The sequence below is a fragment of the Sylvia atricapilla genome, chromosome 2, assembly GCF_009819655.1.
Source record: "Sylvia atricapilla isolate bSylAtr1 chromosome 2, bSylAtr1.pri, whole genome shotgun sequence".
Taxonomy (NCBI): Eukaryota; Metazoa; Chordata; class Aves; order Passeriformes; family Sylviidae; genus Sylvia; species Sylvia atricapilla.
In genome coordinates, this window is record NC_089141.1 from 3,083,676 (window position 1) to 3,104,242 (window position 20,567).

The 20,567-nt window shown below is 41.3% G+C and overlaps 2 protein-coding genes across 9 annotated transcripts in view; one reads left to right on the forward strand and one right to left on the reverse strand.

The window, feature by feature from the left end:
• Window positions 1-20,567, forward strand: part of MYH15 (myosin heavy chain 15) — a 468,786-nt gene that overhangs the window by 147,760 nt on the left and 300,459 nt on the right. The window lies entirely within an intron of this gene.
• The window catches only part of BBX (BBX high mobility group box domain containing), a 139,695-nt gene that overhangs the window by 15,563 nt on the left and 103,565 nt on the right, over window positions 1-20,567 (reverse strand). For 5 of the 8 annotated variants that reach the window (XM_066340676.1, XM_066340675.1, XM_066340677.1 and 2 more), the window contains 5 exons: window positions 17,836-17,916; window positions 14,745-15,657; window positions 13,723-13,861; window positions 10,369-10,517; window positions 3,265-3,351 (listed from right to left, as the gene is read on the reverse strand). In XM_066340676.1, coding sequence (XP_066196773.1) covers window positions 3,265-3,351; window positions 10,369-10,517; window positions 13,723-13,861; window positions 14,745-15,657; window positions 17,836-17,916 — 1,369 coding nt within the window. The remainder of the gene's footprint in view (window positions 1-3,264; window positions 3,352-10,368; window positions 10,518-13,722; window positions 13,862-14,744; window positions 15,658-17,835; window positions 17,917-20,567) is intronic. The other 3 variants (XM_066340669.1, XM_066340672.1, XM_066340671.1) reach the window with 3 other exon arrangements.

The window sequence follows — 20,567 nt, forward strand, 5'->3', positions numbered from 1 at the left end:
CTGCAAAAGTTTAACCAAACTTAGTGAAGAACAAATGCTCTGTGGGTCTGAGCGTGCTGGCATCAAGGAAGAAAGGTGGGCTGTAATGATTTAATTGTCTTTATGAAGTTAAACAGTGAAAATCTTAGCCAGACATTGCATAGCTTCAAGTCACCAGCATCTATGGAACCACTTCACCAAGGAAGTGATACCAAACAGACTGAGCTGGCAGAAATTCCAGCTCTTCTGACAACAGGACACTGCTACAATACTGCACTGGGCCAGGCAGCACACAGAGCTGCAGCAAGGACTGTGGACTAACAAGCAGAGATACAAAGCAGCAGATGGTCACACCAGGTGTAGGAGACAGCCGCCTGGGCGGGAAGCTCTGCTGCAGGAGCCTGTGCTGATCCAGCCCTCCTCCAGCCAGAATGGTTGCCAAAGGCACAGAGCTACTGGCTCCCTCTGGGCTGCAAGCCCCACAAAACAGGGCTCTGATGTGTGTGGGAGAGCTGCTGTAGGAGTGGGAGCAGGGACAGGGCTGCTTCATGCCTGAGTTGGTGCTGAGACCAGTGTGCTCATTCTCTCTTCTGCCCGTCCTGTGCCAAGGCCAGTGTTACAGCTGGCTGCTACACAGACCCTCAGCACAGCTCACTAAGAGTGCCTGCAAAGAGCCAGTTGCTGTGACTTGTTATTTTTAAGTACTGCCTCCCATCAGAAAACCTTGCTGGTGTAGCAGAAAAATAAAACTCCCAGATGAGTGTTAACTTCCCCAAACAGGCATGGGTCCAGCTGTGCCTTCCTAGGGAGGAGATCTATCTCTTGACATATTCAATTGCATTACTGTGTGCTCTCTGTAGCATTTCACTGGTGTTTAACAGGGCTGTACCCTGCTCTATGAGCAGCTGCAAACTCTTAATATGCTGATGTACACTGGTCCTTCCATGTACCACGTGGTCAAAATTCACTCAGATTTCCATACCAGAAAACACAATACAATCACAATAAATCTGCTTTTACTACACTTACTTTCCTTCACTCCTCACACAGACACACACACTTTTCAAGATGAAAAACCGTGAAGCCAGCATGACCTCTGCTGATAGCAATCCTTCCAAGTGTCTCCTCTGCAGCTATACAAACCCTCAAGATCTTTCCTTATGCAAAATTAACTTCACAAAAACGAAAACCGCACATTATGTAGACTTGTGACTCATCACAAGTACAGACTACCCACAAAAAGGAGTAAAATTTTCATTTATTTTTTGATTCACAAAACTCAAATAAATATCATCTGAATTGAAATGGTTATTCTGGGATTCCCATCTTGAATGCTGCAGAATATGGAACAGCTCAGCTACAAGGTTTAGGGCCTGTTGCCTAGGAACTCCTGGATGCAGGATGAAGATGTGTAGGCAGCACAGGAGGGAGAGGCTGTCCAGCTCCTGCTGAGGCCATGCCCACGCTGCCACTTGGCTGATCAATATTGTGCTTTCAGTCACTACAGGGTACACTTCAGAGTAGGCAAGACTCCAGATTTTCTCCCCTCTGTAATTCAGGGGAAAATGCAGTTCCTCATCAGTATACAGACATCCACTGCCTTTGATGATTATATGTGGGCTGTGTAAGGCTCCCAAGTTCCTTGTGTCTTTGCTTTAGTCTTGGGAGAAACTTGGTAAGCAGGCTCTGCCCCAACAAATGCACAGACACATCTTTAATGTTTAGACACTGTGACATTATTCACATGCTTAACTTCCAAGGGCATGCCTCTGTGCCATGCTGGAATGAGGCCAGGGTACTCAACACTTGCCAGGGTTGAATCTTTGATCATAGTGCACACTTCATTTCGTATCAAAACACGCTGGCTTCTTTTAAACAAATCCAAGGTTTGACATTTTGTTTACTCACATCTTTATCTGCAGATTTTAAGGCAGCTACATTTTTTACTCTTTACTTAATCAATTTTTGTTTCTCCTCCCTCAGGAGAATTTAAACACCCATTTCTCTTAATAATTTGTCTACGTGGTCTATTAATAATTCAGGAACAAAATCTGAATGACTCCAAAAAAACCCTATGCTAATGTATGATGCCTTTCTTACACCAACATGGAAGCAAGATAGTTACTTCTCATAAGCAACTCCCGTAACATATTTGTTGTACAAGTACAACAAGACAGAGCAAATAATTTCAAATTATTTGCATCACAGAATGCAGAAGAGCAGGCAGAGCCTATGTGGGAAAATAGTGCAGGTGCAACATGGATGACAGAAAACACAGCACCAGGAAAGGAGAGGAAATTACATTTCACCTCTTGGGAAAAGATATTAACCATAAAGGTAGTTGGGGAAGCTGGAGATGGGAACAACAATTTTATTATCTTAGAGATGAACATGGGTGGGGAAGAAACCAGACAAAATTAATGGAGTTAAGTAAGCAGAACCTGAGAGGCTTTTCCACACTACAAGAACAATGCAGGAGAGAATACCACCATGGAACAGCTAAAGAACAACCTGGGCATGACTTGAATCGTGTGGGCAACATGATGACAAAAAAACCAGGCCCAGTGAAGCAGGCTAAGCTATAATCCTGTATATAGTCTATACTTGAAAATGCCCCTCAGAGTTGTGTGTTCATAGTGTGCAGGATTAGGATACCATAACAAGAAGATTTTAGAGAGCTAACAGCAGGATAGCGGGCAGACAAGCTCCAGAACATAACTTTAAAAACAGCAGAAGGTATTTTCAATATAAAGCAAACAGAAAGCTGGTTTAAGATTTCTACATAGGTAGGGCTGGAGGTTGGTACTTCTGAGATCTGGTGTAGAAACAAGCACTTACATCCTGACCAGGCTCTTACCTTGACCAGCTGCAGTCTGCAAAGTTCAAGACAGCAAGAAATCACAGGAATAGGAGATAGGGACATGCACAAATACTCTGGCAAAATAATATGGTCACTGATACAGAAGGATGCAGATAAGAGCAACCTAAGGACTACTGAGCTGGGAGCTGTAGAAGATAAAACATTTTCAGAGCCAACTGCAGAGTTTCTGAAACAGGGAAACTGTAATTAAAGGGAGACACCAAGTAAAAACAAAACGGCATCACACTGGAGAAGGTAATATCAACTGGAGCCAGGAGGCAATGGAATCATAGCAGACAGGGAAAATAAGGAAACAAAATGATCAAAGACTAGAGAGCTGAGGTGTCTTTGTCTATAAGCATTTGCCCGAGACTGAACTGAGAAAGAAGGCAGCCCAAGACCTTAATTAAGCAATGCACCAGTACCTGTGTCCGGAACATTAAGCTTCTTTCTGTGCTTAAATTTGCTGACAATTTTGTGGAATAAGTTCTTTTCCTGAGACTGGAATGAACCTACAGACAACATTAATAATACATACTTTTAATTAGAAGCTGGGAAAAGAGTACAACAGTCACAGTATGTATGTACTGTACAACCTCCCCTTCCTGTAATACAAGTTGCCATTGGGTGGGGAAGCACAAAACCTGACCTGCCCCAAAGGGACTCAGAGGCTTTCAGCAAGCTGTAGCTCAACCCACCATCTCCCAGGGTTTAAGGGCATACAATGCATTTGGGGGAACGAAGCCCTTAGGAAAGCTTTTAGCCATACAATAAAAACAGGGGGGTTTTCTTGCTTGTTTAAAGATATGCACTCTTTTGCACATATACTGGGCTTGGCTGGCAGGGAGTAAACAGTGCTGGAAACATGCCACTGCTGAGCAGTGTTTACAGAGCATCAAGATCTCTCTCTCTCACTCTGGCAGCCCAGCAAGTAGGCTGAGAGTGTTCAAGAGGCTGGGAGGAGACGTAGCTGGAACAACTGACCCACACTGGCCAAGAGGCCTCTCACACCATACTAAGCACAAAACTGGGGGAAAGTGTTTTTTAAAGCTGTCCATTGCCTCAGGTACTGGCTTGGCATCAGTTTGTTAGTGGTGAGTGCTGGCTTTTACATTACTTGTTTCCTCCCTCCAGCTTATGAAGCTGTCTTCTTCTTGACCCAGGAAGTCTTTTTCCTTGGTTTTGCCCTTCCTATTCTCTGCCACAGCTCACTGTGGGAGTGAGCAACAGGGTGGGAACCTATTTACCACAGGATGCAAGAGCTATCACTGCCCTTCCAGTGACAGAAATGAGATTTATTAAGTGCAAAAGTAAAAGCTCCCAGAGTAGGAAGGTGAGGCTATGTCCAGCTCATGGTATCATTCCTACTTTGCCAGCAGTTTTTACTAGGAGCAGTCAGAAGACATCTTGTGTGATACTGGACCACAAAATATAGCACTACCATAAGTCATCAAGAAGTTGGCCTTTGCCTCATTAGGAGAGTAGTCAGTGACATAACAGCAACACAGGCATAAGAGATGCATCATCTCCACAATGCAAAGCCATTTTTAGGGAGTTTACAGAAACTCAACTTCAAAATTTTATTTCCAATGACACAGTGGACAAGTAAGTCTTCAGGCTAGCTCAGAACAGACAAGCCCAAACAAATCAGATGCTGTGCATGTGACAAGATGATTTACAGCCTAACAAGCAGGTGTCCTTCCCATCTCTAGCTCATATGGAACAAGATTCTACTCACCACATATACCAGCCTTTTCCACTCATTCTTCAAGGGAACCAGACACACACACTGGCTACTGGGACTTAACTGCAACCATACAGGAATGTGCTATCCGGGTAAATCTACATTATACACCTGCAAATTGCCACCTCAGACTCCAAATGCAAGGAAAGAGAGAGTAAAGTGTGTAGCACATGGAAGAAGTATTTAGTCTTATGAAGTGAAACCATTCCCAGACACTAGGCTGTCTGATCAATACTGAAAATTACTGAGAGAAAGCTAAAATCCAGCCAGAGGCAGTCATAGGAACTTTAACATCTTGCACATGTAGGCTTTGTGGCTCACTGCTACTTCTTTTTTACTATGGAAGAAATCAAAACTTTGGAGAAAGCTTAATAAACTTCCAAAAATCCAGAAGTCAAACAGCAAACCAAATAAGGTCCAAGCAAGAGATCATCTTAGGCAACATCAGCTTGAAACAGCTTCAGTAGAACCTGCATAGAAAATGCCAGAAAGTACAACAGAAGAGGCCATATTCACTCAAACTTACTGAACTTACTGAAGTGCTGTTCTTCAATTTTTACAACAGCTTCCTCAGTATCACAGAGGACTAGTCTAGTGACAGTGCAACAAAAATGTTAAGTAATGAAAAAGCTTAGAGAGCTTGAGCAAAAGCCTAAGAGAAAGAACTAAGCTTTTCTTGATACCAAGCTGAAATACTCCATCCATATCAACAGAAAAAAGTCTTCCCACAAGTTCCACAAGACAGAGGTACATAACTACATGATTCTTGTGACATTTTTATTACTTCTTTTCAGTTAGCTGATTAGTGATTTTGGCAGGTGCTTGGAAGAAGCAACATACATATCACTGGATGTACATATCACATGTACATATCCCACATCTCAATTTCTACAGCTCAACCTGCACCACACAAATCATTTCAATTACTATGACAGAGTCAGCCAGTGTCAGCAAATCAAAGCAGAAGAACTGAGATGAAAAACTCAGAAAAAGATGACAAGCATTGCACAGAGGGGGGAAACTGGTGTCTTTCATCTCTTTTTTTCTCCATCCTTTGTCATCAGCCTGTATCTGCAAAATGTCACTTTCCTACATGGAAAATCCAAAGACTTTAGAAGGGCCGAAAGAAAAGCTGCCTTTCAGTAAGGAAACCTCCTATTTCCTTCCCTTGTAGCTGTTACTCCTGTGACACAGTGCCCAGTGACACTTAGAACACCTTTGGCTATAAATGCATTGAAAGAGAAGACTGGCTAATAGCTACATAAGTCAACAGTTCATACTCAGACCTGACTATGTAACTTCTGACTCCACAAGAACCTCCATCCACACTCTCTGCCTTAAGAGTGTAGACACAGTCACCATGCAGGAGCTGACAGGTTGCCTGGCTGGGCTACACACCTGGAGACAACAGGCAAGTATTCCAAGACTTTAAACAAATGCCACTTGCGAACATTCAATCCAGAGAAAATCCATGACTGAAAAAACTAACCTAAAAGTCTTGCTGTTAGGCAGTGGACCCTAGATGTCATCTCCTACAGAAAAAACCTTTTAAGGTTAGTTTACTTGGCATTGTTATACAGCCATCTACTCATCTTGCTCTCTTAGAAATATTCTACATGGCTATTCCTCTCCCTAGCACTTCGGCAATTGCCACAGGATTTAATCCTTGGCTTGCGCATTGTGCTCACTGAGGACAGTAGGGATTCCTCCTGGGAATATTTGCTACTGCCAGTGGCAGCTGCTCAGGGAAACAGCAGGCAAAAAAATGAACCATAACTGCATTTCCTCCAAATTTCTGGGCATTGGCCTCGTTTGCTCTCAAAAAGTTCCCTGGTTTTTATTAAAGGCTCTCAAAAAGTTCCCTGTTTTTATTAAAGGATCTGATCAAACAGAGGATGTTTGAACAAGATCCGAACAAAATCAGGACAAACAGTCTGTGCATTTCTGCATCTCTCAGAGGAAGGCGCTGTATTTTTAGGTCATGATCCTTGGAATGTTACAGCATGAAATCTCCAAGCATCTGAATGCTTCGAACTGAGCCAAAAAAACCCCAGAGCTAAGACCAAGAGGAATGCCACAAAGCAGCATCCATTTTAAGCTGATGCCTTTTTTTTAGTCCTAAAGGCCACAGACAAAAAAAGAAAGAAAAAAGTAGACAATCCCTTCCCCTAGATTAAAGCACACTGTGCATTCCTGTCTTTGCCTTCTCAAAATGAAAGCTTCAGTGCAGTGCTTGGTGTGTAAGTGAGCATTTCTTCACAGTACAAAGCAGAAATAATGACTCTGCCTGTTGCTCACTTTTGCATACAAGCAGATCAGTGACTCACTGCAGACAGCTGACTTCTGCGTGGTGGGATGTTTTGGCACATATGCCATAGGAAAGAAGGAAAAAAAAAAGGAAATAGTCACAGCTCCAGTAAATATCGGAGCAAGCCATCTGCACAGATTCAGTATAGCTCTGTTCTTCAGCCATTTTGTGACATTACTATTGTATATGCACATTCCCAGTTCAAAATGTTTTATATGGATTTTGCTAAAGCTTTATGGCTTGTTCAGTCCTGCTCCCATTGAAGAAAAACCCCCAGTCATTTCAGTGAGAGCAGAATTTAGACAGTTTGGAAACTCTGGGGAAACAAAATGCCTCTCATTTAAAAATAGTTCAAATTTTATTTCATACACGTGGATGTGAAAGAGCTTTCATGTTACAGGGTTCTTCGGGTGCTTTTATGTGAGAGAACTGGCTGAAGTGTGGACTGGACATGACTACAACAAAAGTAGTCAGTGGGCACTGCCCTACTGGTTTTCCACTTCAGAGCAGGAAAACATCCTGAAAAACCTGGCCGTGTGGTTAGGTAGCAGATCAAGCCTGTTGTAGGTATAGGCTAAGGGCATTTGACAGAAAATCAATCCAACACCATTTACTCCAAAATAAAACTTATTAAAGCATATAGTTCCAGTTGGGGGTGGGGTGCAGAGAAAAACCCCAAACCCAACAAACAAAAACATTTCTCCATTTTTATTCACCCAACATCCTGGGGAACGTTTAGAGTGCAGCAATCCAATATATTTTCTAAATTTTAAATGTTTAGTAGACGCTGTAGACTTCAAAAATTAAGTTGTTAATTAATCCACGCTGAGTGAAAATGAGTAAATAGTTTATGATCCTACACACACTCACTCATTTACTTAAACATATCCTTACTTATTTTTTTATCTGCTTTTGGAAACAACCAGAGGCCTCAAACACTTGTAGACACTATTTGTGCTGGAAAAGTCTTCTCATTACCTGACAGAGACCCAAGAAAAAGCCCTACAGCACAAACAAGTGATGCAGAGCAGTGCAAAGTTATGGTCTCCCACATCCCAACACAGACACACCCACAAGATTATATTGATCCTTCATGGTTCATGATCATTGCATAAAAATAGAATGCTACTTTTGTTTAATTCTAATAGTGTAAAAAAGCAGGACAATTCAGAAAACCCATAATCACACCAAACCAAGCTCTATTGTTTTGTATCATATGCCAGTTTCATTTCCTGCAGTACTTCAGTAGCCTAGCACACAGACCTGCTTGTGCTATGCTTTTGGAGGCCAGGGTTCTCTGAGGGTCTGTATATTCATCACACTTCACCAGACAAGAGCATGATGAGGCTCAATAGCCTGTCAGTACATCACAAATTAAAATTGAGGATTCAGCTTAATAAATGTTTGACTCAAATGGAACAAACCTTACCAAGGTAGTAAGGTCACCTCTATGCACTTTAGGTCAGATTATTTCAAAACTCAACTCATATCCTAGTTTTACACATCCTAAGAAAATAAAACACATTTAGAATTGGCTTACTGCCATGAAATATTTACTTTTAAGCAATCCTTCTTTTCCAGAAGAAAATTGGTTAATTGGAAAGTTTTTCAACTACCTCTTGAGACCTGACTGAACCTTGCTCTTCAGGGAGTTGGAGTGACTGCCACTGAACTGTCAGCTTGCCCAGCTGAGGTGTGTGAATTCAACATTTACTGGAATTAGAAGCAGGTATCACTAGCTCTGGACTTAGTTTGGGGCTGTGGTTAGATGTTCACTAAAGAAAGAGCAGTGTTACTATCCGATATTCCTGCCCTGGGGCTGCTTGTTGCTACCCCACAGCTCAGTTGGTGGAAAAGTTCATGTGACTATTTACCATCTGCTCAGTGCAAAGTCAGCTGGTTTAATTTAAAGAGCCCTTATTGTCAGCCAGAGGCAAACACACCATGACTGTCTCTGCAGGGCTGTGCCAAAGCTACTCAGATCAGGCTTGTAACCAGCCTGCAGTTATGTTTTTGACCTTCCCTTTGAGACTAGGCTGAATATATTCCAAAGTTCCTTAAGTGATGCTAACAAAGATAAAAACTAAACTCTCCTGTATGAGCCTACCCAAAAGCAGAATGCAGTTCTGGGCTACCTGGCTTGAGGCAGAATTCTAACCCATCACTCCCAAACACAGGGTCTGCAGAAGTGTTAAACATACAGACACTTGAACAGGTAAATACTGCTGTGAGAAATCCAATGAGCTGCTACTACAACTTCAATTGCTAGATCACTGTAGTTAAGGATTTTCTTCCCAACAGATGTTGCTCAATTACCAGTGTGTTATCACACTGTAAAGCAATTTATTCATGCTCATTTAAGAAGTTCTGTCAAATACACACCATAAAACAAAATTAAAGGCAGCTGAAGTCAGAACTAGCTTGGTATTAGCACAAGTCCAATTTTGCAAAGTGGCTGCTCCACATCTAATTACAAAAATCAATACCAAAACTGGCAAGCACTAGAAAAGAACAGCTGCTCAATCCTGCACACTGTAATGTGATTATTTGTGAAGCATTCAGAAGGCATGGACCTAATCCAGGGTCACCTGGCTAAAACAGCCGTATTAGCCCTTAAAGCCTGTCAGTCAGCAGAACTACCATTGTTGCAGAAAAGGAAACCAACTTCACATTGTAAACTGTGCCTGATGAGGATCCTTTTGAACATCCCTTTGTCTTGTGGAATTACTGCTACATAATTCCTTCATTTTGTGATGGTTCTATAATGTATATATGCATCAGTATTCCTGCCACAGTATAAAAGTAGTTTTACCATACCACATTGTCACTTCTCTACCACCTCTGTGTCACACATTGTCCATATAAAAAAATAGCTAACTCTGTCATGAGTTTCTCCCTGCATAAGCCTCAGCAATGGAGCTGGGTATGGAATTGGTTTACATGTCCTCTAAATTTTTTTTAATCCAATCAGGACATTTCTGCTCAAAACTTACAATCGAATTATGATCTTGACAGAAGAAAAATTCCAGATATTTCATTCAGACATTTCTGGTATCTTGTGTTTTAATTTACAGACCCTAAAACTACAGTGAAACTAGAACTGGCATAAAACTAAGCTTAGAAAAATGCCAAAGTGTAACCTTTGATCATATGCCCTTTTTTCCCCATTTTCTCCTGGGAAAACTTGTCAAATTCACTTACCTCACAAATATTCATGTTTTTGAAAAACTTTCTTGCTATGAGAAATACATGTACAAACTCTACCCAGTTCTACTAACCATGAAAATCAGGAATCAAGAGTGAAAACAATCACCCTGAAAACCAAACCAGATGAGAACCACCTAACTTTGGTGCTAGGAAATCTCTTCTTTGACTTCAGATATTTCACAGGTAACAGTAAAGTAAGAATGTGTAAATTCCTGAGCTTGTCACAGAGCACTGCTGCTGTTTAACAACATTCCATACTTGGCAATTTACCTTTGTTGGATTTTGGTAGTTCACATGAGCCGCTTCCAATCTTTCGCTTTTTCCTCGAAACAGCTGAATTTTTCCTGTCAAAGGTAATAGGACTGTATTGAGGGAGGCTGTTGAATTTCTTTGCAAATTCTTCTTCCAATTTTGCTAAGCTAAATGGGAAACAAAACCATTCAAATTAAATGTAACTCTTTCTGAAAAAAAGAAATATACTGTTTAAGAACATGTGTGCGTATATACACACCCTTCTACACAGAGTGAGGGGAAAAACAGATAAGTGCACACACTGTAAACACCAAACCAGTATATATTAATCCAGCTTTGGAATGAGAATGCACATTTCTGCTTCTGCATTTTGTAACAGTGCAAATTGATTACCTTAGTAGCATATGTTAAAATTAGGGGAAAAAAAAATCAATGCCACAGTGGTGACATTTAGCTCTGTTTGCTGTACAGATTTGTACAAGAGATTTGTCTGTTCTGTGAGAGGCACGAACAAAGACAGTAAAACCAATAAATAAACCAATAAAATAACTTCCCATGAAAGTTCTTACACCAGAATGAAAACAGCATTTCAAACCAGAAGAAGAATGTCAAACTAATCAATCTTCTGTGGATATTCTGAAACATGAAGCTTTGGGGTGGGAATTAGTTTTGTATTTGTTCTGGGTGATTAGATCTTCTCCCCTTATATTTTATTTGCTGTGAGATGAAAAATACAACTAGCTTATGCTTTCATGAAACCCAAAGTGCCTCATACTGCAGCCCAACCTGAATGAATGTCAGCAGATTAACTACAACTCAAGAAATCCACAGACAAGGTATGATTGTTCCTAACAGCAGAGGAAAATAAAGCACTCAAAAGAGGATGGCACAGTATTTCCAGCTGTAATGACTACACTGGCTTGCATAAGCACTCTGTTCCTGCAAATTTTTGCAGCCAAGCAGAAGTAGAAATAGTGTTTTAGTAAAAGGCAGTGCACACAGTCAGGCAGGTTATAAATAGCACCGTCTGTAACAGGGGAACAATGACATTTTCCACTTGTTTTTAATTCTCCTTGCTGTGAAAAACCTCAACTTGACAGAAGTTGGCATGACTGTTGGAAGGATGGCCCTCATACACTTGGAAGTATCACAAGAAACATGGTACTTCTCTCTGCTTTCTGAAGTAGCACTTCAAACAAACTGCATTCTGAAAGCTTTGGCACACACAAAGAGACCTCATTTTTTCTCTGTAATCATTACTTCTCTCAGTAAGCAATTTTCCATCCTAAAATACAGCCTTGGCTCTTTGCAGACCAGGTGCGTGGTGGGGTTGGTTTCATTGTGTACACGTTATATTTTGGTTTTAAATTGCAAAGGTGTCTGACATCAGTAGTGCTTGGTACTGCTGCCTTTTTCCCTTCCACATGGATGTCCCCTGACAACCACAAAACCATCAGAGTTTCTGCTCTGACAGCCATCATGCAATGCCATCCTCTGACTCAGCTCCTCTCCCACTGTCTGCTCCCACCTGCCTCAGGGGCATGTGTGGGGCTGGAGCTCCAACTGAGGAGGCCAAACCTCATCTGAGTGGATGAGCTGCCACCCTGGCTAGTCATTTATAACTTGTGAGACATGCAGGCAACGGGGAGTGCTGCTAGCTCCATGTCAGCCATTAATTATTTAAAGAAATAAAACTCATCCACGCTGTCCTGCATTTTAAGAGCCTCTCAGAAGCCTGGTTAGACACGTGTAGCTGAGCTGAGGTGTTCATGCCAGGAGATACATGCAGGTAGAGATGTCCTGGTCTTGGATGTCTTGCTCCTGCCAGGAGATACATGGAGGTAGAGCCCTGCCTGGCAAAGGTGTGGGCTGCAGGTGGGGAAAGCAGACACCTGACCCAGACCATCAGGGAAATGTGGGAAGCTACTGATGGGCAAGGGAAGAGGACTCAGAGTAAATGATGTGAATTCTGAAGAGGTGAGGACCCTTTCATCAACACATCTACAAAATGAGGCTGAAATGTGATGCAGAGGGGAGCAGAGGGAGTTAAGTGGAGCAGGGAGAGGTAAAACCAGCTCTTCAAGTAGTCAGAAAGTCAGGTAATGCAATGAAAAGGGATACAGGATACCTTCTTCAGCACTTAGGATTCACAAATTCTTAATTCTGCCTTCAGAGTTCACTAAATAATGCTCATTAATGATGCAACTGAATAAAGATGAGAGATTGGAAAATATATATTTCCTCATCCAGCCAGATAATGAGGGTAGAACAGCACTGAATGAATGATTTAGACAATTTTCCTAGCTACTTTAAATAAATAATTTACAACTTTTTTTATGCTACAAGATGTGATCAGTTCTCCTACCATTATATGTGAAAAGTTTTCAGTCTTTCAACTTAAACATATTTCCAAAACTTATACAAAGCTATAAAAATACAAAGTGTTCCATTTTTTTTCTTGGCTAATTTTTGTTGACTATTCCAATAACCAAAACTTGGGGATTCCCATTGATTAGTAACTTTGCTGAAATTGAGCTGCAATTTAGCCTAGATGTCATACAGACTAGGTTGTAAAAAGAGTACTGTAAACCTGCAAAACCAAACATATCATAATTTTAAGCATAAAATATGGGAAAACTCCCCCTTTTAAATTCATTTTCCCATCTGCAAGGATTTGCAAGTATGAATGGCTATCCAGATTTAATTACTGCACCTGCAGCTAATTAAATCTGTAATACTCTGACAAAAATCGTTACTTGAATACTAGGAAAGTATTTCTGTGCAGAATTTTGCTAAATTTCAATGCATCTATACTCACTGAATGTTTTTAAGATATATTTAATTTCATCATGGTGAACATATGCAGTTTAAGTATCTTTTTTCTACAACAGAAAAATGACATATTTATCATAATTATTTGCCAGTATAAGAATATTGTTTACTATTCCTATGTAAGCAATCACTCCAAGTGGGCAAAGAGATCTATTTTTTCTAGTCTAATCTGGTTTATGATGATTGAACACCTACACACAACTTTTTAATAGTGCTGGCAAAGTACTCTGAAAATGCAAGTAACTCTCTTCACCACTTTTTGAGCAGGTAAATACCGTGTGGTTTGTTTATAACTGAGCAAATAACATTATTCAAATTCACTGACAGTCATATAAACTGGGGAAGATCTCAAAGGAATTATTTTGCTACATAAATGACAGGTATTTAGAGCATGACCCAGTCCAACTGGGTTTTTAATTTTAGGAATTGTGATTATTTGGGTGTTTGATGCAGTTCACTTAGCTGCAGTGAGGAGGACTCACTCTTAAATTATTAGGCTGACCTCACTAAAACATCAAACAGTGTTAAGCCGCAACTTACCCAAAAACAAACTCTTCCTTTGGCTTAGTCTTTTTCAGTTTTTTGTTCCCACTTGTCCCACTTGGGGAAAAGGCCCAGATTTCTTCATTCCAGCATCCTTCATGATCTGAGGAGTTACCTTTTCCTGAGCTTCTTTTTCCTGTGATGAAGGCAGAAAATTGTTTCCCATCTTTAGGAAAATGCTCCAAAACAAAGTAGACTGAGAAGAAACTTTTGCACCCAGTCAGTACCACAAGCCCGACCTTTTTGAAGGCAGTTACAAAACATTTTTCTTTTCAAACTGGGCAATGATGATACTGACAACTGTTCTGCATCCCCTGTCTCTGTCTTTTCCTGGACTACCTCAAAAGTCAGGATCCCTTAAGGTATAAAGAAGAAAGAGATGAAGAGATAGACAGTAATAAGATTCCCTGAATTACAAACATCTTTTTTTCTTTTCTGACTGCTCCAATTACACATAGATCTACCAGCAGGAAAACTACATTTCCAGACATCTCACTGAAAGCTTCCAGAAATTATCTCTAATTTGTCCTTCCACAAGATAAAGGGTTCTCACTTACTGCCTACAGCAAAACTAACAACCAAAGCAAAACCAGAACACATTTGCTTCTTGCAAGATTGAGAACTATGCTCACAACCACAAGAGTTGTTTATATAGAAACAAGGTAATTGTTCAGGGTTACATGCATCACAAGTCCTGCACATCTCTATCAGCAGGCTAACAAATTAAACAACAAACCCTTCAGTCAAGAAGTTAAAACACAGATCACAGAAAGACAAAAACAGGGCAGTTAGGAATTTGTGAGGTAAGCAGGAACACAGATCACAAGATTTCAAAAGACCTGCCTTGGAACATGGAGTCCAGCCACTCCACCTGTCCCCTAGCATCTCTGGTGGCCAGACACAACATTCCCACTGCCCACTGCTCAAACTCCAGCTTAAACACGGACTTTTGCTTTTCCTCCCACTCCAGGCAGGCTTTTGCAGTTCATGCTGTAAACAAAACACTCAAAGCCACCCACCTCTGTCCACATTAGCGCGCAGAGATGTGAGCATGCCCTCTGACACCAGAGTTTTATAAAGAGCACCTTTGCAAGATCTCTCTGATTTCCTGGAGCCACAAGTTTCTATCTTTTTAACACAGTCACTGTCCTCAGTTTTGACCTGTTCTGGCAAGCTTTGGGGTACCACCTCCTCTGTTGGGGTCAGTGGTTCCACTTTAATGTTATCAGAAGCTTCACAGGGTACTTCCTTGCTGGCTTCAATACTAAGGAAATCAGGAGGCTTTGATTCTTTGGTGGTCTCCATTGGTTTCTCCTTTGATGTTTTCTTGTCTTTCGATTTCACTTTTTTCTTTGGTGATTTTGTATCCAACATGCTTCCCTTCACATTTGAGACGGGGCGGTTTTTTTTGCGGGGAGTGTCCAGGAGTCTCTCAGCACCCCAGTCCCCCTTGGCCACGGCTTCAATTGTGTACATGACACTTTCAATGTCCGACTCAGAGGACTGCCTCTTTTTACAGGATTTCTTGGGGGTGGACTTCTCATTTGGGTGCCGGTCCAACTTATTTTTTTTCTTTTTCTTCTTTATCTTTTCTGGCTTTAGCCCAAGGATAGTCATGTCACTCATGAAAAGCTCTGGAGAACGGCACATGTGATCCTTTGTGTTATCCTTTCTCTCAAAAGGACTGTTTTCCATTGCAAGACTAGTAAAATCTCTGCATTTTGCAGTTTCTGATTCCTCAGCTTTTGTTTCATCTGGGTTTTGCATTTTTTCTATCTCTGATTGTTCTACTTTTCCTTGACTGGAGTCTTTTAATGTTTTCTCCAGTCCTACTTCCATGTCCTCTGAAACTTCCCCTTCCTCATCTTCCAGTGCTTCCACTTTTGTTTTCCCAGGTTCTTTCACTTTTACTCCTTCTGAAGCAAGGCACATCTAAAATAAGTTTAAAAACAGTCCCATGAAACAAACATCAACTGTTAGCATTGCTTACTTACACTAACAGGAGCATTAAACAGGGAATGTTGCTGGCATTTCAGTTTAGGAAAGCAAACTGTGCTACAGGATGGTACTGAAAAACAGGCTGAAGCCCTGCTGAAACTGATGCAATGGGATGAGGGCTAAGTGCTAGAATAAGGCTGGTGGGTTCTACTGCTCTAATAGAAAAAGACTCCAAATGATCTCAGCAGTGTTTCCTTTAAGGCTCTTTATATAATCTGGAAACCCACTGCTAGATAGATTTTCAGAATATCTGAAATGCAACAGAACAGAGTTATCTCTGACTACTGCCACAGACAAGCTATTTGAAATTTCACATCCGTTCCCCCTTCAGCTTTCAAACGTCCCTCATACAATTCTTTTCTCCATTTTCCAAATGGCCTTGAAGGAGGGAGGGAAAAACTAAAACTAAAAAAAAAACCTAAAATTATTTTCTTTTACTTGGATGTACAAAATAATTTGGAAGGTAATACAAAAGCCTTCCAAATCTTTCTTCTCATGTCACAGACTTACTTTGCAAAGAGCTGCAAAGCAGCAGTGGTTGCCATGGTTATCTCCTCCTGGAGATAACACTAATGGAAACCAAAATCTTCATACTATCTGAGGAACATCGAGAGTCAAAAAAAGAGCTGTCAGAAGGTCCTCAAACTGCCATGTTCTTGCAGCACTGTCCTGGGAGATCCTGTCTGTTCTGGATCACCTGTAAGCTATGTGGACACCTCTACAGAAGGTAGTCCCTCACAGCACCAACCAAGTGCTCCTGGGAAGATATGCTTTGCTCTTACTGTTCCCTCTCCAAGCCCCTAAGCTGAATTCCCAGTGCAGTTTTGTTTTTAGAACAAGTGTCAACCAGTCACCTGGAGCAAAACCAGATGGAAGAGGCTTGCTTTGAACCAGACATCAGAAGGTTCCCACAGCTCAGCCCACAGGCCATGTGGTCAGTATGGATGTCAGACACTTGGGTCCTCTTTAGGTCCATTTTAGATTCCTCAAATTGGCAAGGCTTTTTTTTTTCTTGCAAACTTAAGAAAGTCTCTCATACCAATTTATGTAAGAACGTAACACCAATGATTGGGGTGTTTTTTGTAGCAGGTTTCCAAAATTCTTGCTGCACAAGGTAGAAACTACTGATCTGGTTCAGGACAAGCTGGGCTGAGTACTGTAAAGCACCAGAATTTGGGCAAAACACAGTATCTACTGGGAAGCAGGTTAGACCAGGCAAAGGAGAACTCCACAATTATGCTGATGTGGGTTCTTGGTACAAAGGTATTTCTGTGACTTTTTTACTACAATAAAATATTAAGCACAGACTGTGATTTTCAAAAACTAAAGATCAGTCTTTAATATGGAGCTTACCGGACTAAGAGTATTTTGTCAATTCAACATACATCCCTAGCTAATGGATTATTTCCTTTTATACATTTGCTTCTTCTGCAGTAGTCAGTAGTACAGAGCTATAGATGTGGCTACAAAAAATTGACTTCTTTCTTGTCTAAATAAACTTGCAATTAAACAATCTTCAAGACTGGAAAAGCTTAAAAAAAATGTTTAGAAACAAAATAAAGGCAAAATTTCAATGAAGTGCCATTGGTTTTAACTGCTCCCAGAAGGAAGATTGCTGAGAGTATCATAGCAGAACTTCAATGGAAGTTATTGACCTGCTAGTTCACCTGAAAAATTAAATGGGCATGAAAAGCAAAAATAAATGAAAGCAGCTCATGATCATTAACATAAATTTGTAATAGCAATGCCCGAATTTGATAATACATCAAGTCATCCAGTCCTCTCTCTCAACTATTTGTGTCCCTCAGCCAAACCTAAAACCTCAAAGCCTAAACCAGGAAGCTGAATCAGGTTCAATTGCCAAGTCCCTTTGCCACCAAGAACTGGTGGTACTTCTCAGCTGCACCAGACTCTTAGAAACGTCTAAGTTGATGGCTAATCTGGGGAAATCTTGACTTGGGGCAACTGAGCCACGATAATTTATGGTTCTATAAGCAGTGGTGCAATTATAACTGTATCACTGTTCTGCCTTGCAGACTCTGGCAATCAATAGCTTTAACTTCTCTACCCCACTGCACCTGGGGGAATTTGTCACCAGTGTTTTAGTATTACCTCTGCCAGCTGAAATAATGCTGATGTTCCACACTGTTTCGTTAAATCAGACGGCCCTGAACGGGATGTACTTGAAGAAATCTATGGAGAGAAAAACCAACACAAATCAAACATCACGACCAATTCTTTTATGTTTATGACAGATTTGAACAGATTGTTTCCTCCCTTCCCAAAATTCATTCATAAGAGTACACAGTGAAAAAGAAGTGCAGACCTGTGCATGCTGGTACTAACAAAAGCCCACTCCAACACTGCTCTGGTGGATAATGCCACTGTACTCTAAACGTTATTGCAGATTGGGGGTTTTTCTTGTCAGGACTCCCTTTGAGGAACAGGATAAACAGAAACACATGCTCCCTCACACAGGAACAGACTCCAGCAGTTAAGCAACAATCTACACCAGCATACAACCCAGCTGGTTGGTGGTGTTTTTAAAGGCTTAGCAGGACACTGGATTCCAAAATTTTTATTATTTCATTTCATTATCATAGGTTAAGGAGGCTATTCCTTTCGGGCTATGGTATTGCCTTTTGGTGTCCTACAGGAATCATGTAAAAGAGATGCTCTGAGCCCAAAGTTGAGTAGGAGCCCTCAAGCTGGTAATCTATAGTACTTCTCAGAGTAAAAGGAGACTGTCATGCAAGCATGCAGCTGATTATCTTCCAGAATCTTTTTCCTGTATCAGGCCATGATCCTCTTCAGTACTTTAGAGTGGTTTGTATCAGTTTTGAGCTAGGTGCAAAGAAACGATCTTTTTCTAAACAAATTTCAAGTATCAGTATCAGGATTGGCCACTAGTATGAAGAAAATGTTATCTTTTTAAGGACATATCCCATCATCTCTGACCAGGCTTGGGGCTTTCTTATACCCCCTTCTTTAGGCTGCATAAGAAAGTGAAGTTATAAGGGACTGAGGAACTAAAGTACTTAACACCCTTTTGGCTCTCTCTAACAAACAAACTCAGTTTCCACTGCTCTCAACCAACACGAGCCTACAAAGTCGATCACAGAATTTGGCCTGTCACTGCCAGAAAAGAAATAAACAAAAAAACCCAACACTGTCTCTACATCTCCTGGAAGGTGCAGCTCTTCACGGCACCTCCCAAGCTCTGACCATTAGAGCTCAGGCCTCCACAGGCTGCTCACAGCCACGTGCTGTTAGCCAAGTGGCCTCCTGCCCTTGGTGAGGTGATGCTCCACTCTCACACAGCCTTCCCTTCACTCCCATGTCTCTGCACTGAAGGCTGAAGACATGGCAAGGGGCACAGCAGAGCTGAGCAGCAACAGCTTCCCAGGCTCTAGAATGCAGAGTGGCTGCTTCAGTCATTTGCAGAAACTTAGAAATCCTCAATAATCCTTATTTAGAAAAGAGTTTAACCCCCTTCTGTATTTTATCTTAATCACCATCTGTGAAATATTGTGAAATATCAAAAAGGAAGGAATAGAGAAGAGGGGGGAAAAAATGAAGATAAAATTGTTTAATCCACACAGCAGAGAGATGAAGGAGGAGCAGAGCAGTGTGGTATGCTGAAGAAGACAGGCTCCCACGCACCAGGCACTTGCCATGCCAGCAGCATGGAAACAGTAGCCCAGTCCCCTCCAGTGCACAGCAAGTGCAGTTTGGAGTTAGAGCAGCACAGCACAGCTGACTGCCAAATCCACTTGCAAACATAAGACACCCCCGAGGTGATTATGAACACGATTTATTTGGGATGCTCCAAACCAAGTCCTGAACTGGTATCTGAAAACTTAAGCTGAATCTCTCATATATCATTTATCCAACTACGATCCAACACTAGAGATCTCCAAAACTAGGGAAAAAACAAAGAAAGAAAAAATCAATAGCACTGATGTCCTACAAGAGCTAGAGATGTAGAAGTTGTGCCTAGCACATCTGCTGTGTTTTTTCCTGTTTGAATCAGAGCTTTTAACATCCATTTTGTGTATTAAATCAGGCTTGCAGGAATCCATCCGAGCGATCACTGAGAGATCAGGGAAACCTGTCCAACATACAATGCTGCCAGACTTAGCTTCACTTTTTCTGCCACCTGCAGTACAAACTGTGCACTCCCGTGGGCAAGCATCTGTCCTTCTACTATATTATATTACACAAGCTTCACAGTCATATCACAACTTCTAATGCTGACTTCTAAAAACCAGGCTGCACCCAGCAATAAGCCTTACTCCAGAACAGCACTGCACAGCCTCCTGCTGTCCTGTCAGAGACCATGTTAAAAACTTCTGGTGCACCTGAGCAAATACCACCAGCCCTTCTGCTGTCCCAGAGCTGCAACAGCCAAATACCCTTATGGATCACTGATCACAGTTAGGTGTAATTACCCTTGCACAGGCATTGCTGGCAATAGAGCACAGAGCCACGAACTCTACTCCTGCCAGAGACTGCCTGTGCAGTAAGGCAGATTTTCTTCCACTCATGCAAGTTCCCATAAAGCCATAGTCTTGCAAGACTATCCACAGAACAAGACATGAAATATTTTCATTTCAATGCTTCCAAACTCTGCCTTTTTCTTGAAAGGGACTGACCTCACCAGCAAGAATACAGGGCTGGCTGCAACTAGACAGGATCCAGAAAACCATTTTCTTTACTGAAATGGGACATGAATTTGAAATAAAAACACCACAAAAAAAAAAATACTTCCTTCTTTGTCTAGAATACAGCATATATCTGCACCTTTCAATCATCACAAAGAATGGCATTTGCACATCAAACCT